The sequence below is a fragment of the Crotalus tigris genome, unplaced genomic scaffold (assembly GCF_016545835.1).
Source record: "Crotalus tigris isolate CLP2741 ecotype Arizona unplaced genomic scaffold, ASM1654583v1 scf7180000020218.1340706, whole genome shotgun sequence".
NCBI lineage: Eukaryota > Metazoa > Chordata > Lepidosauria > Squamata > Viperidae > Crotalus > Crotalus tigris.
The window spans coordinates 1,150,006-1,176,683 of record NW_024097911.1 but is presented as its reverse complement, the minus strand read 5'-3'; the positions used below and the strand labels follow the sequence as shown (position 1 = coordinate 1,176,683).

Below are 26,678 nucleotides of genomic sequence, written 5' to 3'. Positions count from 1 at the left end.
CATCTGGAATCCAGATAAACTTGTTGGTAATTTGGTAAGCTCAGAATCACGCTGGTATGAGTCAGGTGAGGCTGGAAGATACCAAGTTCGAAAAGGACCAATAATAACAAGGTATAAAGAGAGTGATAGATATGAGACTTGTGATTAATGTGCCTGAATAGAGCACAGGTGGAGTGAAGATAAGATCACCAACTGTGCCTAAAAAAGGGCCAGGTGCACCTGGGGTGATCAGGCTTCAGAATAAGGGTGGGCCTATCTGGTTAACAAGATGGCGGCCGTCCCCAAAATGGCGGCCTCATTGACAACGGTGGAGCCGAGGATTTGCTCACCCCAAACTGCCTGTCTTAGTGCACCTCCCCCTATAGAAATCCCCTCTCCGCAACAAGAAAGATGGTCTGAAATGATGAGGAAGCATCCCCTTCCTCCAGTATTACTCTTGTGCAATGGAGCGGAATCAGCAGGAGTCTGAGAACACGTGGCCCAAGATGGCGGCTGCGCATGAAGAAGGCGATGAGGCCTGTGCGGCCCGAAAGACTCCGGGGAAGGCGCTGACACAGACCGAACGCTCCCCTGTGCCGAGGAAGGTATCCGCGCCCCGAAACTTGCAAAATAATCAGAAACGAGGAGACTGAGTTTTCTTCATCTCTCCGAACAGCCGCCTAACAGCTGATCGGCGGTGGCTGTTTGGCGCGGCACGTCTCCGGCCGTGAAAGGGCCGATCGCAGTCCCAAGCTAGGGAAGACAAAAAGGGAGTGACAGGCTTAAGCAAACTCCGGAGCTGTAGCCACAGCTCCAAAAGGCCCCAGAAACATAAAGGGATTTCAAAGAGAGAGAACCTGAATGCGCTGAAGGAATCCCTGGCCCCTCAGCCTCCTCCGCGAAATCAGCCACCAGAGCCGCAGCCGCAAGCTCCGATAGGAATTTTAAATCGTTTTAAGGTCCAGTTGGGGACTAACAGCTGTTAGTCCTCAGCTGAATCCAAAGGATTGGAGGTTGATTGGGGGGGAAATGAAGGATCCCCTTCCTTAAATACAATCTAGTTGCATTAACCCCCCAAGTCAGGAAATTGAGAAAAAATTCCAAGTTCCTGAATGGGAAAAGAATGGGAAAATTTACTAATGGGGGGCCAAATTCTGTGCTGAATACAGCACTACACAGCAAACTGGGGAAAGGAAAATCCACCAATGGAGACTGTACCTGCCTAAGAGCCAAACTTGCACATCTGTCCTGGGCGAGATCAAGTCAAGACTGGGATCTCTATGATCCAGGACGGGCATGGCAACTTTGGCTGACTTGATCTGATTGGGCAGGAATACAGTCTAAACCCATTGGTAGATTCTCCATCTCCAGTGCTGGAGAATGAATTAAGACTTTCAATAAATGTCAAAAATAAAAAAGTTCCTTTTAATGTGTAAAAAGAAAAAAACCAGTCCATTAATGGGAGAAGATGGCAAGGAGATGACTGATAGCACAGAGAAAGCAGAATTGCTAAATTCATTCTTTGCACCTATCTTTACACAAAAGGAAATACAGTCCAACTTATCAAAAGCAGATTAAGAATGTAAGTCAAAATAGGCAAGAAAATAGTTAAGACAATATCTATCCACTCTAGACTAGTACAAATTAGCAGGACCAGATAGATTACATCCTAGAGTTCTGAAGGAACTGGCAGACGTGATATCAGAATCATTGATCCGCATTTTTCAAAGATCCTGGAGCACTAGGGAAATACCAGAGGACCAGAAAAGAGCTAATATGGCTCCTATCATCAAAAAAAAAAAAAGGGGGGGGGGAATTGGATCCAGAAAACTACAGACTAATCAGCCTGACATCAATACCTGGGAAGATCCTGGAAAACATAATCAAGCAATCAATTTAGAAACAACTAAAACTATTACTAGAAGTAACATGGGTTGTCAAAAACCATGCCAAACAAGCCTTATTGCATTCTTTGACAAATTGACTAAATTAGTGGAGCAAATGAATGTTGTAGATCTAGTATACTTGGACTTCAGTAAGCCATTTGACAAACTACATCACAACTAGTTTTTATTAAGATAGAAAAGCGTGGGATAGACAGCATTATCACCAAATGGATTAGCAACTGGCTGACCAACCACAATCAATGTGTAGTCCTCAATGGAACTACATCTATATGGAGAGAAGCATGCAGTGGAGTACTTCAAGGTTCTGTTTTCGGCCCAGTACTCTTCAACACCTTCATAAATGGTTTAGGTGAGGAGATAGAAGGGGAACTCATCAAATTTGCAGGCGATACCAAATTGGGAGGAATGGCCAGCAATTTAGAAGATATGCTCAAGATCCAGAAGGATCTTGACAGACTTGAACACTGGGCCCTATCCAACAAAATGCAATTCAGTGGTGGGAAAGTTTTACAAATAGGCAAGATAAACCAAATGCACAAGTACAGAACAGGTAGCATGTGGCTCAACAGCAGTAACTGTGGACAACCACTTAAATATGAGGCAACAGTGTGCTGCAACTGCCAAAAAAGCCAATACAGTCCTAGGCTGCACATAAAGTTTAGTATCGTTTTATACTGGTTTGGTAAGACCACACTTGGAATTCTGCATCCAGTTTTGGTCACCATGATATTAAAAAGATGTTAAAACACTAGAAAGAATGCAGAGAAGAGCAACAAAGATAATTAGGGTCTGGAGGTTAAAACATGTGATAAATGGTTGCAGGAATTGGGTATGTCTAGTTTAATAAAGAGGAGGGGGACCAACCAGACAATCCAGCATTCTATAGATCCATCTAGTTCTGCTCTATTTGTGCAAAAGAAACAGCTTTCTCTATGAGGGAGGACTTCTGCTGCAGCCTACCCAACATGGCTTCTCACTAATGGATGGGATGGCTACCAGCACAGCCACAGGAGACACTATAGGCTGGGGTGGAAGACTACTGAAGCTAGGCAAATACATTGATAGGGAATTCCCTATGAATTGGGGAAGGAGAAGAATAAGATTTAAATTTACCCAAAGAAAGGGTTACAGCCTAGCATTTTTGCTAGAGAACCTCGTATCATCTCCCTATTATCCAAGCCCCACAATCTTTGCAGCAGTTGAAATCAAACTTAAACACTGACAATATGGGGGTTGTTAAAAATAAACAAGGATGGAGTACAGCTTTGAAAGACCATACAGGTACAGAGTAGTCTCCTGCCAATACCAGCACAGGCCTTCTCAGCTTGCCCCCATCTCCATATTCTTGCCACCCTATTTTCCTCCATGGGCACCTGAAGTTTGCCATGTTCCTTCAGCAGTCTGTCGTACTCCACTGTCAATCCTTCAGCCTGTTTGCGCATAGCCAATGCCTCGTTGTCTGCCTTATTCAGGGCTGGGTGAAAAAGAGAGAAAAAGGACCGTATCAGTACAGTTTCAGCATCCTCACGCATCTAGTTATTAGAGCAATCACAAGGCAAGGGTGCCAATGAATCTCACTGAAAATAGGTCATTCCATATCACAGCTTTTCTCCTCCCAAATAAAAATTAAAAAAAAAACCCCAGCAACCTTCCATTTTTATTATGGGCTTCCAAAAAAAAACACCTTTCAATTTTCGCAAAGCCTCTACAAGTAAAAGATTCAAGTGACTAGTTGTGTCCAGCTATATAGGTGACTACCAGTTTGCACCAGCTCATTATTTAATGAAAGTGTCACAGCCAATTAGTTTTTTATCAAGGGTAGCAGAGCTGAGATGATTACATACGGTTAGTTAATTAGCTAGAATATTTCCTCCCTGGTGATTTTATTTTGAACCAGCAATAAGTTGGGGGTTAACACTTCTATCAAAAATCAAGATGACTTCTGAAAACAGTTACAGTGAGATAAAAATTTGTGAACTTCATAATACTATCCTTAACCCTAGAGTACTGTGATCTATAATGTGGTCAACTTCATCTAAATTCTGTACTAGATACAAAACACATACTAAAAAATGACCTACTGTGCCATGTTTTACTGAACACACTGAGGCAACATTCACTGTCTTTGTTGAAAAAGTATGTGAAGCCCTAGGACAGTGAAAGAGGGAAAGTTTTAATCAATGAGATGACAGATAAGCATGATTTGAGGGTCCCTCTATTATAAAAATAACTCCACAGATCATCATCGAAGTTTACTCTTCAATGGAACAAGCTGTGAACCAGAATTCTGCACATTTTACAAAAAGAACTGAAATGCTTTAAAGGCTGAAAAAGGACTATAAAATCATTGTCAAAGACTTCAGTCTCAATCAGCCCATGGCAAAGCACATATTGTAGTAACAAATGGGGAAGATGCAACATTACTGTCACTTTTCCCAGGATTGACCTTTCAATAAAAATCATGTCAATACAATATTCCGGGAGGTCAAAAAGAACCCCTGTAGCCAGTTTTGTATTGTCTGATGTCAATGTCCGTGAGTCTTCCACACGGAAAACATCAAGATTGGCATTGGAGAACACCGAAAAAAAAGAGTGTCTAAGATTTACCAAAGACTACCTGGATAATCCTGCAGGTTATTAAAACCATGTTCTGTGGAAATATGACATGAAAATGGAACTTATTAGTGTTAACGAGAAACATTATGTTTGGAAAAAACAAATACTGCATTCCAGAAAAAGAATCTCGTCTCAACCATAAAGCAAGATGGTCTCCAGATCACGTCTGAAACTACTGTGCAAATTGTCCAGATCCTGAGGTTGTGAGCATTTGAGGAAATAATCTACTACTAAAATTCTCATGTCTGTAACCTTTAATTGGGGAAAATGGTGCATGACAGAATAACAATTTTTGGACAAAAGTATCTCAAATGGGCCAACTTACAGAATGTATCTAAAATCCAGGAACCATGACTCCTATGAGATTGAAATTTGGCAAATTTGTGGTTGCTTTAATGCTGCTGTGCTAATACATATAAGTTTAGTAGATCGGGTCCCACTCTAGCCCTCTGGAAGCTGAGTAGAGCAGCTCTTCCTTCAGCCACTGGAGATCGGGTAGACTGCCCTAGCTCCTTGTTGTAATTAAACTGGGTTGGAAGTCACTCCTGACCACTCCAGCTTTTTTGGCTATGGCTATTTTATTTTTGTTTAGGTAAGGAAATATCTCTGAAACAATGGCCTAACAGGTCATAGGTTCTAGTTTCTAAATTGTGCCAGCAATTCTACAGTGAAATATCAGAGCATTCATCCATGAGGTGATGCTTAAACAAATGTAGGTCAATAACTCCAACCAGAACTAATAAATTTATAAAAAAAACCTGGCTGAAACAGAATAATTTTTCTATTTTGAGATCTTAAGGAAGGACAATTAAAAAATAACGATGAGTTGAAGCAGTTTGTAAAGAGGAATAGACTAAAATATTACCAAATGAATGTGCAGGACTGGGCAACAAATACAGGAAACATTTGGTTGAACTAATCCTAAATTTTTTTTCAGTTTTTTTCCTAACACATTGAATATTAGCCAAGTACATTTAAGAAAGAGATATGGTGCACTCTTTTGCATATTGCTTGTTAAAAACTTTATAAAATAATTTCTTTAAACATCAATAGGCTGTAGATGAAGTTCAGATTATACTGTAGGTCACAGTACTGCAGGATTATGGGTAGTTCTAAATTGTGGAAAACTGAAATAAGAGGCAAATGTAATTTTCAAAATGAGGCAGGAAAGCATTACTATTTTGGTTATTTCAAGATTTTTCTTCGCTTTTTGTTAAATGAGGTGGGAGAAAAATGAGTGGAAGATAATGTAATCCATGGCAATTGCCAATATCAACCAAGGGGTGGCTGTTCTGCCAAATAATACTTCTTATAACATACTTGATAAAAGTACAAGACCTAATAATAATAAAGTTGGAAGGGACCTTGGAGATCATCTAGTCCAACCCCCCACTCAGGCAGGAAATCCTATATCATTTCAGACAAATGGCTGTCCAGTCTCTTCTTAAAAACTTCCAGTGTTGGAGCATTCACTGCTTCTGGAGGCAGGCTGTTCCACTGATTAATTGTTCTAACTGTCAGGAAATTTCTCCTTAGTTCCAGGTTGCTTCTCTCCTTGATTAGTTTCCATCCATTGCTTCTTGTCCTGCCTTCAGGTGCTTTGGAGAATAGCTTGGCCCCCTCTTCTTTGTGGCAGCCTGAGATATTGGAACTTACATATCTCTTAACTCAAGATGCTTTGGGTTAAGATGAAAGCTATTCCATGTCTCTCTTCTAGGAAGGAGGGTAGAAGTAAAATAAGATTCTGAATCAACACTGTTCAGATTTTTAATTTTGCACAGTATGGTAAACAATGGAAGTAGATCTCTCCAGCATCTTCACTTTTTCATTTTTCTGCAATATTCAGATCAGGCTTTTGATATTTTTATTGCAATGTGAATTTTTGTTTTTGCTTGATTGCTAATACTTGTTTGTTGCTTGTTACCCAGAGACCCCTGCGATGGAGTGGTTTGTAAGAACTGTTAAATAAACATCTAAGTTAAATTTCTATGAGGGAGGTGAAAGATGAAATCCTAGTGAAGCCTTCAGCAATTCAATGCCTTCCAGATAGATTGGGCTACAAATTTCAGAGTTCCCAGCAGCAAGGCTAAGCCCATCAGCAAGCCCTGGATAGAAATTTTGGAAGTTCACCTGCCATTCACTACCAATGATCTGTTGAGGGGTGGAAATATTCTAATTTGAACAAGATGTTTGAAACGGAGCTTTTCTAGTTTGGGCCATGATTGGAAACCAGTTCTCCTTAACCCAACCCAGGGGTAGGCAACCTTGGCTCTTTTATGACTCTTGGACTTCAACTCCCAGAATTCCTGAGCCAACATGGCTCAGCTTGGAAACCTCTTCCTTTCCCCTCAGCATGGCTGGCTCAGGAATTCTGGGAGTTGAAGTCCACAAGTCATAAAAGAGCCAAGGTTGTCTACCCCTGACCCAGTCGTTTCAGCAGTTCCAAGAAGGCTTCACACCTATTTGCATGACTCAGGTGACCCTGAGGACACAGATAAACTTCCAGGTGGCCTCAAAGACTCTCTAAAAGAATGCAAATGACCAAATCCTTCCATTCGCCACCATCCAGTCAAAGCTGAAGGAGCTTCTTAGATGAAAAGCGAAAAGTCTTCAAAGAAAAACAAGAAAGTCCAGTTGCTTTTGAAAAAGCACCTTTGCGACAAACCATGAAGGCTCCACACCTGAAAGGGTTGTGTTGTGCAGCTATGCTTTCTGCAGGATGTTTTCTGCCCTGTGTCCGTTCACTGTTGAACACAGGTGCAGGCTGTTGTGGATGACTCTGGGTTGTCTGCAATTCAAACTGAGCGTAAATGGCTCCTGTAGTCTGCAATGTTTTCTGGAAATCTGTTCCTATTCCCGCACCATTCAAAGGGTGTTCATCCGAAAGTGCATAGTTAAATGTCTCCACAACAGAGTCCTTTCAGCAGTTCCAAGAAAGCTCCACACCCATTTGCACTTCTCTTGAATAGAGTCTAATTCTATTGGCTTTCAAAAGCCAATAGGAATTGTCCAGGCTGTCTCTGCCCTGCTGAGCCCGCCAAAAGTCCCATTCTGCAAACGGTGCTGCACCAGTTGAGTAGTCCTCGACTTACGACCGGTTGAGTAGTCCTCGACTTACGACCGGTTGGGGGTCGCGGCATTAAAAAGGTTGAGAACCACTGCTCTAAAAGAATGCAAATGACCAGCTATTCCCCACCATACAGTCAGAGCTGAAGAAGCTTCTTGGGTGAGAAGTGAAACATCTTCAAAGAAAAACAAGAAAGTCCAGTGGCCTCTTGAAAAAGCATCTTTGGGATAACCTTAAATTACTGCTGTATTATCAAAAAGAACCAAGTAGGTACTAACTGAGTATAATCAATTATACTCAAAGCTTGGCCAGTTTGGCCAGGAAAAAATAACAAAGACCTTTTCAAAAGACTGGAAACATTATATGGACTTTTTGTTGAAAGAAGACAGGACTGAACTGATGACTTGGGGATTTAAAAAGGGTTAAAGGGAAGGGAATTGTATGATAAAAGGAAGGAGAAAAAGAGGGAGAAGAAAGAGTAAGATGGTAACTACTGGATGGAAAGGAAAGGGCAGAAATAATTTTACATTTTATTTTTCTTGTTTTCCTTTAATCATTTTTACTTAACAGTTAAACATTTCTTGCAATGCTCATTGCCTTATCTATTTTAAATAGGGCATGGTACTCTTATCCACTATATTGGCTTTTTCTCCTCTTTCTTCTCTTTTTTGTGTAAATTACTCCTCTACTGGTACCCCACTCCCCATCCCACACTATAAAGCCGTTAAGAATTGTACCTACATCTGGTCATTGAATATAAAAAAATATTTGAATGTATTTATATACTGCCTTTTATAGAGAGCTCAAGGCAGCAGACATCGTACTTCCTCCTATTTTTCCCCCAAACCACCCTATCAGGTAGGTTGGGCTAAGAGAAAATGATTGGCCCAAAGTAACCAAGTGAGTTTATGAAGCTGAGAGTAGACAAGCACCTGTGTTTCCCTGTTCCTGGAATAACACCTGCATACTAACCCACACTGCTGCATGTGAGAAATTAGCCCATTATCCACCCTTGGACTGAGAATTGCCTGTGTGCATGGGACAGTGGTGTGCGAGAGGGGGGGGTGTTGGGGGAGTCTTTGAAAGGGTCTCTGTCAAAATATGAAGCTTTCTGGCCTCTGAATGACTGAGCCCCAGCTGAGGGATCAGCACCAGGTGGAAGGCATGCTATCCTCTTTGACAGCTATAAAAGGCGATGCTGGAAAAAGAGACATGCCACTTCACCGGGGCAGGCACAAGCAGCTGTTCCACCTTACTACTAGATCACCCAGCGTCCTAAAAATAATGCAAAAAAGCACGCCCATCTGGAAGACCTCAGGAACGCTGCTTGTGGCTACAACATCGCATAGTGCCCAATCTGATACTGTCCATCTGCCTGGCCACCATGCCATTTGATCAGCTGGGGCGGGAAGCAGAGGGAAGAATACACCGAAGGGTTATGCAAACCCTCTCAGGATTGAAAAGGTCAGTTGCCACCCAGAACTTGCTCAGTTCCAGGATTCTTCTAGGGCTGAGGTCAACCCCTTCAATTTGCCAACCCCTGTATATGGGATCCAGAGGAGCTGTTCAGTTGATACTGCAATAGAGAAGAGTAGTCACATGTCAGGAGGGAGGGAATGCATATACTATAGCCCTGCAAGATTTGTGGACCACCTGTCTCCAACTTCCCCTGGCTGGAAGAACAGTTATGCATGTATTTTAATTTATATATCAAATTTAGAAACCACCCATCTCACTCGCAGAGCAACTGTGGATGGTGTACAATGATGGGTGTATTACTGAGCAGTTGGGGCTGCGAGCTGCCCAGATGAACATCGCAATGTATGCTCTATGGCAGGGGTAGACAACCTTGGCTCTTTAATGACTCATGGACTTCATAACTGGCTCAGGAATTCTGGGAGTTGAAGTCCATGAGTCATAAAAAAGCCAAGGTTGCCTACCCCTGCTCTATGGTATCACAAACAGGCCCCCTAAAATACTTCTATATGTTTAGTGTTCGAGACGTTACTTGTGGGAAGCAACAACTGAGTTACAAGGCCACCACTGTTGGTCTTTGAAGCAGATGTCCTTGTCACAGGGAACTCTCCTGTTATCTCACCTTCTCTTTCTCACATTCATATTGGTACTGTATTATTTCTGCAAGCATGCCAAGCTCCATGGGTGGGGAATGTCTTTATTAATTATCTGGGGTTTTCTCAGAAGAATGTAAGCTGAAGACTTCAGCAAAACAGCGTTATTGTCCTTGAACGGGGGTGTATAACTAAATATACACAACAGAAAAGCAAGAAGATATGTAGGATCAGAGAGGGAAAAATAGCCTGGTGGTAGGATGAAGCCGGTAACACACACACCCTTTTTTGTGGCCAAAACACTTTCAAATCATAGTTACCAGAAGCAGGTGGCTTATTCTGCCACACAAATATCTTTACCATAAGCTTTACCATGATAGAATTAGTAACATTTTAATAATTTAAGCAAAGGAGAAACCAGCTCTCTCAAAAAGAAAATGTGGGGGGGGGGGAATGGAATATCCTGGACCTGTGTGATATACCAGAGTCTGCATTATTGCTAAGATTGACATCAGGTTTAGCCTTTGACAATTGAAAAGTTGCCCTTCCTTGGTCTTGCCGAAGAACAGAAACAGAAGCAGCTCTCCCCATGTAGCTATTGTGTTCTTGCACATTTTCTTCCTGCAGAAAAGGTTTTGTTCCCAAGTTTTATTCAATTGTGTTCCACACTTCAGGTTCTTTCAGCCAAAATTTGTGGCTTTGCATGGATCGGTGTGACCAAGGGAAGTTACATCATCTTAAGTCAGAAATCAGCTGGGGAAGAGGAAGAAGGAACTGAACAAGCTACTTGCAGAAGAGACTGGCATATTGTTATAGGCAAATAAACGTGAAAAAGCCCCAGTTTCTTGCTGGGCATGCACACTGCTGAAAGAAAAATTACCATAAAGAGCTGGAAGGAGGTATCTCACGAAGTAGTCCCTGCTCTTAGGGTCAATTTACTCAAAAAGCAAACAATTTTACAACTGGACAAGAGAAATGCTAACCACATGACTTCAGAGAAAGACAATGTGTGTACAAACAAATGTTCCAGGACTGGTTCGTTGATTCCCAAAGTTTGATGCCAAGTGGATTATTTAAAGCCAACAGGAGGAACAGGTTCAAGACTGTACATGAGGAAGGCACATGGGTATACAGTTGTACAGTTATAAATAGATGCCATGTCACCCCGTAGGTAGCTTCCAATCCTAAGAGCCAACTGTGCAAAATTTGGAGTAGGGTATAAAGAGAAAACAAGAGAGTTGCTCAAGCAGGTTATTCCTTCTTCCTCTAGATCAGTGGTTCTCAACCCTTCTAATGCCGTGACCCCATAATACAGTTCCCCATGTTGTGGTGACCCCCAAGTGGGTGTGGCCACCGATAAGAGGGAGTAGGACAGCTAGGGAAAAGGGGAAAAAAATGGTAGACTGCGTTGTTTGGCGATCCCTGTGAAACGGTCATTCGACCCCAAATGGGGTCCCGACCCACAGGTTGAGAACCACTGCTCTAGATTGCTGAAAAATGGCACCTGTCAGGTAAAGTGTATAAGCATCAGGGTGGTCTACGTGAGCCCTTTAATGCCTGAAGCTTTACCTCTCACCTTTTTTGGTAGAGGTCAACTCATCCTGTAGTTTCTTGACTTCAGCCTGCAGAGTTAGGTTTTCTTCCTCCGCCCCAATGCTTTTGATGTCCAGGTCAGCCACTTCCACCCCTGCTAGCTTCAATTCCTGCAAGCGAAAGGAGAAGTGATATTGAATTGGTGGACAGCATGAATTAAGTTGGGAGAAAGGAACTCTGACCATCTGAGATCAGGTTCCCCAAATGAGGAATCTCCTGACCTTTCCTGTAACCATTTGAGTTGTTGCTTTGTGCAGGAGAACCTAGAATTCAGAGGAGCCCAAGTGTCTCTCAAAATAGCAGAGTCACACCTACTATCTTACCCAACCTTCACTCACATGCTGTTCCATCTTTTTTCTGAGGCTCCCAGAAACTGTACCAATGAAATTCAGAAATATTGACCCGCATTTGGTTTGTCAAATGAAAGTGAATGTGCATTACATACTTCCAAATAGGCGTGACACCTGAACAAAATCACACAGAAATTACTACCATCAATTACAACTACTGACTGAACACACAGTGCCTCCCCCCTCCTCCCTACCACCGCACCCTCAATCTCGTCCGATCAGCATTGTTGCCAGTCCCTCTTCAGACACAGCAGATGCTCTCAAAGGCCACAGGTAGATAAATCATTACAGCAAAGCAGTAATTCTGGAAAGCTATGAATAGATTCCTTTAGAAGTTTTGCAAGACAAGGACAAGAATATACAGCTAGGTGGTATCGTTTTGTACTCTAAGCCAAGCAAGTTACTGCAGGCAGCACAAAGGGACAGTAATTGAACTTATGGCAAATTGATCGGGGAAAGAAGCCCTTAAGTGCCTGGCCTGGCCTGTCTCCAAGTGCGACTCTGACAAAGTTCACTTCAGGAGGCATTCAAGTTGTCACAGTACAGGCAATCCTCGACTTACGATCACCACTGAGCCCAAAATTTCTGTTGCTAACCATGACATTTGTTAAGCGCGTTTTGCTCCTCTTTATGACCTTTCTTGCCACAGTTGTAAAGTGAATCACTGCAGTTGTTCAATTAGTAACACAGTTGTTAAATGAATCTGGCTTCCCCCACTGACTTTGCTTATCAGAAGGTCACAAAAGGTGATCGCGTGATCCCCGGGACACTGCGAACGTCATAAATACGAGTCAGTTGCCAATTGTCTGAATTCTGATCAGGTGATCATGAGGATGCTGCAATGGTTGTTATCTCATTTTTTTTCAGTGCTCTTGGAACTTTGAATGGTCACTAAATGGGGCTGACGTAAGTCGAGGACTACCTGTACTTCATGTGCACAGTACTACTCAGTCATCCTGAAGCTCCTGTTCAAAGCAGACTTTGCTAACACTTGATGCTGGACTACAACTTTGCTACACACCAGCAGCTGACACAACAGAAATAATGTCTGGAGTTGAAAAGCGAGTTAGAGAGAAAGGAACATGATATGTACTATGTAACACTGAATATATACTAGTAAGAAGACTACTGAGCGATTAACTAACATATTATGATAATATAGAAATTAACTCTTATTGTTTTTTAAATACATGAACCCAGACAATATGCTATTTGCTAAATATTAAGAATGTTATTTTAAAAAAACCCAACCCCAGCCCTAACCCTATAAAAATTAATAAAATATATACAAAAAGAAAAAAAGAACTGTAGTTCTTGTGGCAACAGAAGACTGTTTAAAAGGTAAAATCAATCAGATCCTCAAGGTACAGCACCAATGTTTGCAATGGCACATACAAAACCCTCTGCCAAGACTCAGCTTTTTTTCCAATTAACCTGTTCCTCCATCTTCCAATAATAAATCTGCCCATCTGCCCCTGGACCTGCTAACCATGGGATTTGTATAAACCTGCTTAGAGAGGGTGAAGATTATAAGGTCAGATGCACACCAATCATCTAAGCAAGATGCCTTCAGAAGGGTTTTTTTTTTTAAAAAAAAACAACAACAACTAGGTGCCTATTTAAGCGTTTATATTATTTGCATTAACTGATTTCAAAACAGCAGAATATACTGTTAATTTTTTGCAACTGCCTGCAAAAACTGGAAAAAAGGAAAAAAAAGGGCTGGGGGGGGGCGGCTCTTAAATTGTCCGCTCTTTTTCTACAGCAGGGTTTTACAACCTTGGCGACCTTAAGATGTGTGTGGACTTCAACTCCCCAAACGCCCCAGCCAGCATAACTGAAGTGGAAGAGCATTTGGTGCAGAACAAGAAAACTGAATTTTCAAGAAGGAAGAATGATTAACGTGGATGATGAATTTAATGGAGTTGGCGGAGCAGGTGAAATTGTCTGCTTTGATTAAAGAAAGCAGTCTTTATCTAGCTGGCTTCTACTGGGAAACTACTCTTGGGGTTTGTTTGTTTTTTTGTTTGTTTGAAACTGAAAGAAATGAAATTTTAACCTTGGGTTTTGATGATTAGACTTTTTTATGATGATAGTAAGTACTGTTTGTTATGGCTTGTTCCAGTTCAAAGGCTCGTCAATGTTTCGTTGTTTTATCTGTACTGAAGAAAGGTAGAAGTTCCTTTTTTCTACAACCTTTCCCCCTTTTTGCCTGCATTCCCCAAGTCTGCTTTTTTCCTGGCTTTCCTGTTTTCTTTTTAATTACGGTATTTCTTTGCTTTTTTGTACATTACACTTTTTTTTTTTGAAACCGAATAAAGTTTTTTTTGGGGGGGTGAAGAAGAAAGATTGGCAGAATGGCTAATGGAGAAGGTTGGATGAGCCTTTTAAAAAAATGTTTCAACTGAGAGGAGAAAAAGCTTTTAATTTGTGTGAGCAGCAGCATACTGATAAAAGCACAGAAGCGAAAGCTGAATTTTTGCAGTGCTATGCACCGAAAAAAAAAAGGGTTATATAAAATTCTCACCAGAGTTTCGCATGCCTATGGAATGTCCCGGCTCTGCTTATATCCTTTGTCCTTTATTTCCAAGAGCTGGCATTCCTCCCCCTCCGTTACTAATGTGCAAGGCATGGCCAATAAGTAATGGATTTCAGCCAATTCTTCTACTAGCAATTTCCCCAACACACCTGATGGCTACAGGTGTTCCAACAAATACGTACTGCATAAATACATTTTATGTGGCAACCTCAAAAAAACAACTCCTCAGTCTTGTTTCAGTGTCTTATAACTTATAACCAAAGGATTTTATTTTGCATAGGATAAAACTGTAAATACAAGAGCCAGTGGGAACAGACTAAATGCCCAAATAAGCCAGCTGTTTTGTACATCATTGGTAGCAGACGTAATTAAATAAATTATAAATTATTTCTAAATAAATAATTCTTTTTCTACCCTGATTAACCAGATGCTATTAGGAAAGCAGGAGAGGAGGGCAATAGACTTCCACTGGAGTTCCCCCAGATTACTCTGCCTTGAAAAGAGCATGTAGCTATTGTGATTTGTATCTACTGCTAGCATTTTATCCACGTGCTCCAAAGTTTATGCTGTGTATTTTGCATTAGCATTAGTTCAAGCCAGTCTATACAAATTACTAGTCCTCACAGAACAACCTGCCTATCAACACAGAAACCAAGTAATCTAGAAAAGAAAGGGAAAATATTTTTTTAAATTGCTTGTCCTAAGGCAGGGGTAGCCAACCTTGGCTCTTTTATGACTCGTGGACTTCAACTCTCAGAATTCCTGAGCCAGCCAAGCTATCCTAAGGCAAAATTTAATTACCTTATATGTATGATTGTCAGAAAAGTGATGGTAGAGACTCTATCCAGTTCCCAATATTTTTAAAAAATGTAATTCCCATCTATTTCTCAAGCCTTACAAAGCTGGGGGCCTAGTTTTCAGGTCAGCCTCTCTTTCATCCTATCTCACCCACCTCATGTTGGTTGCAACAAAGGCCTGCTTCTAGAGGGGAATATCAAAGCAAAACCAACAAAGAGCTGGGAAGGTCTTATTTGCCCACCTTGGCCAATGCATGAAATCATTAAAGAAGCTAGTGCATACATAGCTGAGAAAACCTCAAAACAATTTTCACAAACCAGATGCGCCCGCCCCACCAGATAAGGTTTCTTGGGAACATGAACTTCATCAGGGCATCCAACTTAATTTTTTTTTCATGCAAAAGTGTTTCCTACAATATAGTGTGGGGGGGAGGCGATAAGAAAAAGAGAAGGAAATATGGAGTTGGGCTTTATTTAATCAGAATTTATGAAGGAAGAGCTGGCTGGGTGACCTGAGGCCAGTCATTTTCTCTCAGCCCAACTCAGCTCACAGGGTTGCTGTTGTGGGGAAAATAGAAAAAGGAAGGAACATTAACATAGGTTTGCTGCCTTGAGTTACTTATAAAAATAGCAAAGGCGGGATATAAAATAAATGTCAACTAAGCAACACTTAACTTGGGTGCATAGCAAGGTGTACTGGGAAGATTCTTTCATCCCTTGGCTCCACACCGCCTCCACCACCATCTTCTTCTGCGCCCACATATATAATAAGAACAGGCAATGCAAGCAAAACACCTTTCCAAGAACATCAGCTCTTCCACGGCAGATTCTCCTGCCCCTGGAAAAGAGAGTCTAGGGCAGGGGTGGGCAATTAATTTTCCAAAGCGGCCCTATGAGGAACTAGAACTGTTTGTGGAGGACTGAACCGACAGGGCCGTGAAGGTGTGTAGGTACACATGCACGTACATACACAAATTAAAACAAAAAAACACAGCAATAGCCTTCAGAATAAAAGCAATGCAGTTTTACTGCACACATGGATCTGTAATTTCCAACTGACCTCATGTGAGCTAGCCAAAGGAACGGATGTGGCCCAGGGCCTGTAAAATGCCTGGATGTGGTCTAGGGACAGCCCTTTTTTCTTGTGACGGATCTGGCGTACAAAAACACAAGGCACAGCTCCAAAGGATACTATGTGACTTCAGACCCCAATGGGAAGCTTCAATAAAGTAGTCAGAAGAGTTCTGTCTCTCTCTGTCCAGGCCAAGAAAAGGCAACAGATGTGAGAAAAGAGCGATTAAACTTCTACCTGATCCCCAAGTGGCCATTTCAAGCTTACAAGACAAAAATCTATCTGAAGGTTTCAGAAAAGACAACATTTACAGGAGGGAAAGGGAACAGAAGAGATATAAGCCAATGTCCCCTGTTATCTCTAGCTTTGCCAATCTGAAACATAAGGAACAGTTTGCAGTAATCGCCAACCTTGAACAACATCTGTATGCAGTTATACCTTGTTTACAGCTACACTTTTATCTTTACATATTTACAGCCACAATGTTCAAAGCCTCTTGCTATCTGGGAGGTCAAGGCTATCAGCTACGGATGTCATTTTAATTAACTTCATAAAAAAAAAAAAAATCCTGCCATGTTGAAAGACTATGCCCTTGCGGCAACTAGAGATATTAGGTTAGGCTGCCCTCTGGAGGTTTATCTACACACAATTTGAATATACTGAAATGTTAAAAAGGTGGGCAAAAGTTGGTTTTGAGTAGATATTCAAGGGAAAGTGCACAGATCACGGTGTCCAGAATTCTACTAATTCTTCCATTAAGCCTGAAACTAATATTGTTGTCCATCCTAAAACGAACACTTCCATTTTCATAGAAGTAGAAATAGAAATGCCAGGTTGAGGGGAACAACTGGACAATATCTTAGGAAGTGCAGCTATAGCCAATTCCCAGTGAACCTAACACGCTTGGAAAGGGCATGGCGACCGGTTGGCAGAGCTCCAATGTTTCATTATTACTTTATCCACGTAGAGGGGGAAAAGCTGGCATCAAGGCTTTGTAGCTGGATTTCAAGCTTCTCTTCCTTAGCAACTTTAGCTACAACCTTTTCTCAGCCTGGTGCCATCTAAATTTGTTTGATACAGAAAACAGATTACTGGCATTTTTTTTCCCCATGCTGGCTACAAAGTACCCTGTTGATCAGGAAGAACCATCCACGGTTGTAGCAATATTTCAAATCAAGGAGCTCAGCATAATTCAGAAGCTTACACGATAATAAACCGAGAGGCTCTATAAGAGGCTGCAGTTACCTGCAAGGCCCAGGGGTTTGCTGCCACATCGGTTAAGGAATGAGCGGAAGAGTGCAGCAGCTTCCCCAGGTCAAATTTGTTATCAGGCAAGTGAAAAAAAAGCAAGCAGAGGCTACTGAGCACCAGTTCACTTGCCCAGTTTAAGATTTTTAAAGTTTTTACAATTTAAAATTGCAAAAAACCCCACAGTGATAGAAATACCAGACTGATCCTCGTTACCCAGAGTCTGTATCTCTACTATTAACTGTAAATCAGACATGTCGAACACAAGGCCCGGGGGCCGGATGCGGCCCGCGAAGTGGTTTCATGTGGCCCTCGAAGCCATCCTGGAAACAGTGAGGGAACGGCCCCCACTGCCTTGGCCCTGGCCCAGGCCGGCCGGGAGCCAATGTACAATTTTGTGGTGGCCATCTATGCTGAAATGCATTCAGTCTTAGTTCCACAAGGCCGTCTAGAAACAGCGAGGAACCAGCTCCTGCTGTGTTGGCCCCGCCCCCTGGGTGCATGCTGGGGAGGTGTCACCCTTTGTGAAGAATGAAGAAATGGACCATGCCTTGGCGCTTGCCCCGGTCCCACCCCCTTCTGTCAGACACCCTCAGATCTGTCCCACTCCTGCCCAGGCCCCCACAGGGACCCTTGACACAAACGATGTAGAGCTGGCCATGCCCACCCAGTAGGCCGCACCCACTCCATCCACGCCCACCCAGTAGGCTGCACCCCCCGACCCCCCCGAGGGCAACTGCAATGCTGATGCGGCCCTCAATGAAATTGAGTTTGACACCCCTGCTGTAAAGCATTGTTTCCCAAGCTTTAACATGGGTGGCCTTCGACTCCCAGAATTCCTCAGCCAACAAGGTTAGCTAGGGAATAATGGGAGATGAGGTCCATTCATCTTAAATACTGCTATAAAACATGAAAGTTCAAAAAATAACTACTTCTTAAGGTTCAATCCTCCTCATTCCTCTAACCCTAACAAGTTTCCACTGCGCATAGATTCTGCTCCGCAGGGAAACACATGACTCCCAGCATAAACAGGACTCAACTGTTTTGTCTGCCCTTTTCCCTGCCTAAAATTTAATCGGCTCCAGATATTGGAGCAGGGGTAGGCAACCTTGGCTCTTTTATGACTCGTGGACTTCGACTCCCAGAATTCCTGAGCCAGCATGGCTGGCTCAGGAATTCTGGGAGTTGAAGTCCACGAGTCATGAAAGAGCCAAGGTTGCCTACCTCTGTAATTGGAGTTTAACTCCGAGAATTCTCAGCACTGGCTACGGGGAAAGTTGCCTTAAACTTCACTTCTTTGCGGACAGGCCCAGCTTCCAAACCTTTACTATGGTTGTAAAACAGAATGAGAAGACAGAACATGCTGTCAGTGAAGACAGAGGTGCCTGCTTCTCCTTTGGCTATCCTGTCTTACAGGTGACGCCGTGCAATTCTACGGACACATGCTTGCAAAAAACGGATGTCTGTGATGTGCTCCATTGCCATTTGCCAGGAGAAAAAGCACTGCCAGGCAACTGGAACAAGGTGCATTTTGATAATTAGAACTGAAGGAGGAGTCAGAAAGCTGCAGAGCCGAGAGTGACTCTATTGTCTCTCTATTCTCTCTTCTTCTCTCTCCAGTGAATCACTCTATACCTGGATGCAGAGAGTCAGCAAAGTCATTGCCTGCCAACCCTTGCTTTCCTGCTTCCACTGGAGCAGAATCAGAAGCACAAAGAGATCACGGCTAATTGATAGGCACATACTCCGGCAGGCTCAGTCCCCAGAGCCTCTGGTTCAAAAGAATGATGGAAGTGGACTCTCTTAAAGCTGTTTCCACTGAGAACAGACCACATGCCCTCTTCCACTGCAGTCATTTTTCCTCCCAACGTATCCTCTCATTTTTTTAAAAAAATGTACGGTGATGTAAAGAATGAAATGGGTTCTAGTGTCTTAGCAGCTCAGGCTACACCGTCTTTAACCCTTGTAAGAAATGATCCCACTTTCCCATTTAAGGGTCCCCAGGGGAAGAGAGACTGCCATGCCAGCAGCTTTGCATGCTTGACATTTGCTTCTGCGGCAATCACAGAGTCAGATCGCCCATAAAGTATTTTTGGAAGAAAAAAGGATGAGTGATTAACCCCAATGGTGAGGTTACGGCCATAAAAAGGGATAGAAAGACTCTTAGCCTGATAGGATTACAATGCCAAGTAGAAAGTGAGCCAATAAATCAGGCTCACTCAGGGCAGGATCCCTGTATGCCACTTGCTGCCCAATAGGAGCACCACACACATCCATTTCCTCAGTGCAGGAAGCCTCCCAGATGGAGCCTACCAAGCCCTTTGGTGAAATGAGGGACCATCTCAAAGGAATACCGGTATCAGAATCACCCAGGCAGATTTAGCTTTCTGAGATCCAAAAAACAAAACACTACCTGCTCCCAAACAGTAACACATCTGCAACAGAGTTGCCACAGAGAAGAGGGGGCCAAGCTAATCCCCAAAGCACCTGAAGGCAGGACAAGAAGCAATGGGTGGAAACTAATCAAGGAGAGAAGCAACCTAAAACTAAGGAGAAACTTTCTGACAGCTAGAACAATAAACCAGTGGAACAACCTGCCTCCAGAAGCAGCAAATGCTCCAACATTGGAAGTTTTTAAGAAGAGACTGGACAGCCATTTGTCTGAAATGGTATAGAGTTTCCTGCCTGAGCAGGAGGTTGGACTAGAACAGGGGTCCTCAACCCCAGGTCCGTGGACTGGCACTGGTCCATGCAAACAAGCAAAGCCCCATCCGCGGGATGCAGACAGTACACGAAACCAGGCCCCCTCCGATCTGCGGAAAAACATCTCTCCACAGAACTGGTCCCTGGTGCCCAAAAGGTTGAGGATCTCTGGACTAGGAGAATTCCAAGGTCCCTTACAACAACAACAACAACAACAACAACAATAATTAACAGAGGCATAATTAACAGTGACAAATCCATGCATACGCATTTTTTAAACTAATTTTAAAAAGCTCATCCAGCCCTGAAATATAGCGATGGAGTGCTTGCCCACCAGTAGACTAAATATTTCAAAAACCTGGCTAGACCTCTATAGAGATTCTCAGTCATCCAGGTCATGGTTGTCCCAACGGTGCTTTTTCAAAAGGCAACTGCACTTTGTTTTTCTTTGAAGACGTTTCGCTTCTCCTCCAAGAAGCTTCTTCAGTTCTGACTGCAGACATGCAAATGTGATGCTCCTACTGGGCAGCAAGTGGCATACAGGGATCTTGCCCTGAGTGAGCCTAAAGTCAGAACTGAAGAAGCTTCTTGGATGAGAAGCGAAATGGCTGCAAGGAAAAACAAAGTCCAGTTGCCTTTTGAAACACCACCTTTGGGAGCCTGGCTAGATCTGAGCAAGTCTACCATATTCAAGTCCCTAATGTGTAAGTGAAATGCAACTGTATTAAATGTATAATATAGTGTGACTTCAACAATCATAATAAAAAGTAACCAATTATAAACAAAACAGTTCCAGAAGTATGTGACCCTATTGCTCAAAGGCTATACAGATTTTTACTTATACATAAAGTATAAGTAAACATATACATATACATTTGTCTGTGTGCAAATGTATATACACGTGTGCTGAATTTACATACACTTGTTCAAAAACAAAAATACTTCAAGCAACCCCCTCCAAAACTGTACATGAGCCTTTGGTTAATTTATCATTTATGTAAACTATATTCACATTTTCTGTATCAAAGCCTTTCCTATTTCCCCAGTTCTTATCTCGTTGTTCCATAAAGCACAACATGAAAATTAAAAGCAATAATCTCTAAATATTTTGGTGTGTGGCATCCATCTACCATACTTCCAGCATGTAATGAGCTAGTTAATGAATGGAAATGCTTGAGTGAACTGCCTCTACTCATTAAAACACATTTTTAATGTTTGTTATATCCATATATTGTCAGGCTGCCATTTCATACAAGATTCCAAACTCAAAAGAGAAAAAAGCATGCATCGCAAATAGATAGCTTTAATTGGGGCATCGACTCAAATATTCCAAAGGACATATTAGGTAGTTTTTTCACTTGTCTAAATGTTTAGTGATTAGTAGGTTGGCCCTAATTCTTGCTTTCTGGAAACGGAGCTATTGTAAGTTTCCGGTCACAGTGATCATCTGATGCTGTATTTGACCTGTGGACTGAATCATACTGGACGAGTGTCATGGCAGGATCTGGAGACCCATGGTATTTGTCATTCCTAATGGCTATCAAAAAAATAAAAGGGAAAAGCAAAGCCTTTTTAGATAAAAATGTGAAGAAATTCTCCATGTTCAAATATATGGTGCAAATAGAACACAGTTACATACTTTGTCCCTTTTTCTTCATTTTTAAATCGATTTGTGCAGTGTTCCATCCTAGATTGCTCCTAGAGGAACAGTAGAATCTTATTATTAAAAACTAAATAACAACATAATAAAGAGATGGTTGCAGTATTAAAAATGGAGTGATGCTCATGTCATATGACCAAACCACGCAGGCTCCTGTCTTTCTTCTATTTCCGTTCTCAGAATCTCACAGTCATACCTTTTTCAGTTTGTCATTCTCCTCCATATATTTCTTGGCAGCATCGCTTGCTCCTTCGGCCTGCTTCTTGAAGGCTTCATTAGAGGCCAGGATGGTAGCATGCTGAGAAATTAGGGTAATCAGTCGTCTCAGCAGGCTGTAAAGATAAAGCAACTGGTTAAATCAAGGGTTCTTAAATTGACTTGACACAACAGAGAAGAAATAATATTAAATCCATTTTGAACCTTTTCCTAAACACGCAATTGTTATGCGAGTTATAGGACTACCTCCTTATTGCAAAATAAAAATGACAATTCTCAATAGATCCTTGAATTATCTGAAGGTATAGCCTGGACTCTTGCGTGCTACTTGGACCTAAGTCAATGATTCTTTAGAGTTTTGCTAGACATAAAGAGGTCCGGCTGGTCTAAGTGATGAGATAATGAATTCAAACTTCAGCTTAGTCAACCTGCTCGGAAAGCTGTTGCCTTGACTGCCAATTTCCAACACTGAAGCATTTCTCGAGACAAGCACTATATTGAAAGAACAGGAAATGAGGAGCAAGACTTGCCTCGATCAACATCATATAATTTTAGATCTGAATTCAGTGCTGTATCCAGGAAGTGTACATTATCCACAGTCGGAATAAAATGTGCGCACTGCATATATAAATAAGACAAGAGAGCTTCCTGGGCGTATTTCTGGAAGGGAATGGAGGGCAAAACAAAACAATATAGGAAATGACAAGTACTACACTCCAGGAATAACTAGATAGGGCTTCTGAGAATTTGATTCCTGTCCACTAAGCAGAACAGAAAAGCAGGTAATTCCCACTAGGGACCATATTTCCCAAACTTATCTGATAAGCTTGCATGGCACTGGACCTGGCTTCATGACAGTCAGCTCTCACCACCCTTAGCCTACAGTGAACAACACTGACTCTCTCTCTCCTTCCCAGACCTATCTGGAGAGATCAGGAATTGAGACTTTGAGACCAAGCAGGTACTCTTCTCTCAGGCTACATATTGCTCTTCTCCCTTAATGACGTACAGGTGTGAACCAGAGACATGTTTGTACCCAATCCAATCTGAGAAACAATTGAACAGCAAAGCTCTTTTAACCCTCACTGTGCTAAAGTTTAACCCGGATCAACAGACTAAGACAGGGGTCTTCAAACTTAGCCCTTTTATGACTTGTGGACTTCAACTCCCAGAATTCCTCAGCCAGCGTGCCTGGCTGAGGAATTCTGGGAGTTGAAGTCCACAAGCGATAAAAGGGCCAGGTTTGAAGACCCTTGGACTAAAGTCATGGGAAGTCTCAACCAAACATTATTTCAACAAAGGACAACACCAAACTGGTGCAGGAGTAACTCTATGGGACCAAGGCTACCAGTTATTCACACTTTGCTTACATTGATACAGTTGCTGATCAGAGTCTCTCATCCAAGGAATCTGAGAAGCCTCCCAGTTTTGGCAAGTCCAAACTCAATAGGCAACTTCTCTGATCTTCCCAGCAGTTAGATTGCTGTCGTAGTTCTTCCCCTTTAATCAGGAGTTATTCCAGCTGTAAAATTCATTTCATCCAAGGAATACACAGTGGTATGCATGGTTTTTGCCACTCTCCACATGTTTTATCCTCACAAAACCCCTGAAAAGTAAATTATGTTGAGAGATAGTGATTGTGATGAGCTTTATGGCTGAGTAGGGATTTGAACCTCAGAAAGAACAAAGTAAAGTCTTCTAGCTGAAAAACAAGAAGAAACGAAACAAAAAATAACTGAGCACCTAAGTTTGCCTGCATTGAAGACTGTAACACAGAAACAACTAGCACAAGTATTAAAAGATGCCTCTACTGTAATATGAAAGATAAGTACCAGCTCATTGCAAGAACCAAAGCAACTGATGTACAGCACAGCTGCAGTTATTAACTGAAGATCTTGTATGAAAAATTAACAAACAAGAAAAAGGCCAAACAGTGTACCACCAAAATGGAAGATCAAACTGGCAAATAAGATCAGCATGCTAAGATCAGATGTAAGCAAACTAGAACAGATAAAAGAAGACCAAACATATCTGATCAAGACATATCGCTTAAAGACAAAGATGATCAAGGAAGCCCTGGAAATAATAGACCAGCAAATAACAGCTATAGCCAAGAAAGTTGACAGATATGCAGCTCCAATTATGCATTATAGGCAGACGATGTACTGAAGATGGTATATCATGAACACTTACTGACTACCAAAGTGATCAAACTGGCCTATAAGACCAAATGAAGAAAAAGAGACATGGAATGGCAGAATTTACACAGCCAGTACATAAAAAACTACTAGGCCAGCGGTTCTCAACCTGTGGGTCACGACCCCATTTGGGGTCGAACAACCATTTCACAGGGGTCGTCAAACAACGCAGTCCGCCATTTTTTTCCCCCTTTTCCTTAGCTGTGCTATTCCCTTTTATTCTATTGGCTTTTGAAAGCCAGTAGAATAGACTCTCTTGAATAGAGTCTAATTCTATTGGCTTTCAAAAGCCAATAGGAATTGTCCAGGCTGTCTCTGCCTTGCTGAGCCCGCCAAAAGTCCCATTCTGCAAACAATGCTGCAAGTTGTCTGTAGCGAAGGCGAGCTGTCTGGAAGTTTCCACCCCTCCCTCCTGAGCAACTACTAAAAATGTAAGTAAAAGAGGGCCAGGGGTGGGAGGTGGGAGGCCGGCGGGCGCAGGGAGGGTTGCTGGCCCACGTGGAGCCTGGCGGGTGCCTTACCTCCCTTGGGCTGGGCCAGCTGGTGGCCCAGCCGGTGGTCAGCCTGCTCCGTCTCTGCTGCTTACCAGCTACGCCTCGGGCGGCACCACGCATGTGTGGCGCTTCCAGGCAGGGAAAGTCCTCGACTTACGACCGGTTGGGTAGTCCTCGACTTACGACCGGTTGGGGGTCGCGGCATTAAAAAGGTTGAGAACCACTGTACTAGGCAAAGCATATAATAAGATCTGGCAATGGCTAAGAGTAGGAAAACTGGAAAAAAAAGAACAGAGGGGCTAATTCTGGCTGCACAAGACCAAATCTTATAAAACCAGAACTGAGAAGACCACATCAGGCAGCAAATGCCACCTTTGCAAAGGACCTGAAGGAATAGTGGGCCACCTACTTAGCTGTCGCAGGAAGATCACACAGACTAATTATAAACAGGGCCATGACAAAGTAGCAACAATGGTGCATTAGAATATGTGCAAGAAATAACCTCTTGCCTGCAAGCAAAAACTGGCAGGACCACAAAACAGATAAAGAAATAGAAAATAAAGACACTAAAGTGCGCTGGGACTTTAGAATTCAAACAGACAGGCAACTGCCACACAACACCCCAGATTTAACAACTGTTGATAAGTTGATAAGAAGTTTGGACAGCACACATTGCAATACTGGAAACAGCAGACTAGAAGAGAAAAAACTGGAGAAAATCCACAAGTATAAAGACCTGTAAATTTAAGTAGTTCGATGGTGGCAAAAGAAACCAAAAATAGTACCAATAGGAATAGGGTGAAATTCTTGGGGTACCACTTCAACACCATCAGCATGGATAAAATCACCATCACTCTGGTTCCTGTAGGTTTGTTTTTTTTTTGTTGTTGTTCTAAATGTTGCTTTATCTTTGGACTGTAAGCCGTCCATTAAGATGGGTGGCTATACAAATGTTTTGAAGGAATGAATAAAAATAGATGCCATATGTAGGCCCAACCAGCCAAGACAGATGGTGACAAGCGAGCCGCACAACACTCACTCTGATTTTAGAACAGCTTCTCTCCAAGAAAGGAGGGGGAGGACAGGCGTTTTGATGGTCCTGTGGACTCATGAAAAGGATAAGTTTAAAAAACAGGCAGAATGAACTCGGATTAGGCCAAGAATCTTGTTGTCCCTCTATAATTATTCTGAAGAGATCTGACACTTCCCCTTGCAATAATAAGAGATTGGTACAGAGCAGAGAAGCCATGTCCAGTCTAACAGCTGGTGTAAAGACAAAAAAGTTTGTATCTTTGACCAGAAAGATAGCAAGGAGATGGAATTCATAGCTAGCACTTCCCTTTCCCCCCATCCCAACTGCATAATCTGGAAGATCCTCTTTGAATGCAATTGCTTGCATTCAGCACTGCATTCAGGCTGATTTACATGCCACAGGCATTGTTAGCAACCTTCTTAATGGTCTCTCCAAGCCAAAAGTGGCTGCTAATTAAACCCAAAAGTTGGACAGGAAACTTACCAAGTGGACACAGGGATTTTAAAAACACAATTTCCTGGTTCACTTGGGTTATGAACAGCAACTATCACGGTAGCAAGGCCGCAAGAGCATGAATGGCAAATGTTGCTTTTCCAAAACAAAGGTGGTGGTGAAGAAAACTCTTGATGATTTGAAATCTCATTTACACAATGTTTCTTGTCAAAGGCAGCAATTTCTATAAATTGACTAGACCCAAGCCTAAGAAGGTGCTATCGGTACTCCAAATCACCTCATCACATATATGCAATGTTAGGGTTACTACCAAGAGAAAGCATTCAATATGCTGGCTGATTCAGCTCAGAATTCCGGTTTGAAGACTAAAGGAATCCTGGAAGAGCCTGCCTTTCTTTCAGAGGGAAAGGAAGAGAGAGATGTGGTGCTCTAGTCTGCCACCTTGTGGCTTAATGGTGACACTTCCACAGCTATTTCATGCTAAGAACGGCAATTAGCGGGCAGACAGAAACATAGCAGGGTTTGATTGCAAATGTCTTCCAGGTAAGGTCACAATGAGGAGTTCCATCTGCTCTCTTCCCCTACCAGGACAATGTGGCATGGCGTCTACTGTTATGCAATGGTCGTGTTTTTGTCATTCTACACAACGTAGCCTTTGAACAGCATGACGGGGACACTTCAACT

At 42.3% G+C, this 26,678-nt stretch overlaps 1 protein-coding gene across 1 annotated transcript in view; it reads right to left on the bottom strand.

The window, feature by feature from the left end:
• BCAP31 (B cell receptor associated protein 31) overlaps nucleotides 1-26,678 on the bottom strand; it is a 56,626-nt gene that overhangs the window by 13,984 nt on the left and 15,964 nt on the right. The window contains exons 5-7 of the mRNA XM_039366095.1: nucleotides 21,797-21,932; nucleotides 11,215-11,341; nucleotides 3,260-3,360 (exon numbers count right to left, since the gene is read on the bottom strand). Of these exons, the coding sequence (XP_039222029.1) occupies nucleotides 3,260-3,360; nucleotides 11,215-11,341; nucleotides 21,797-21,932 (364 nt within the window). The remainder of the gene's footprint in view (nucleotides 1-3,259; nucleotides 3,361-11,214; nucleotides 11,342-21,796; nucleotides 21,933-26,678) is intronic.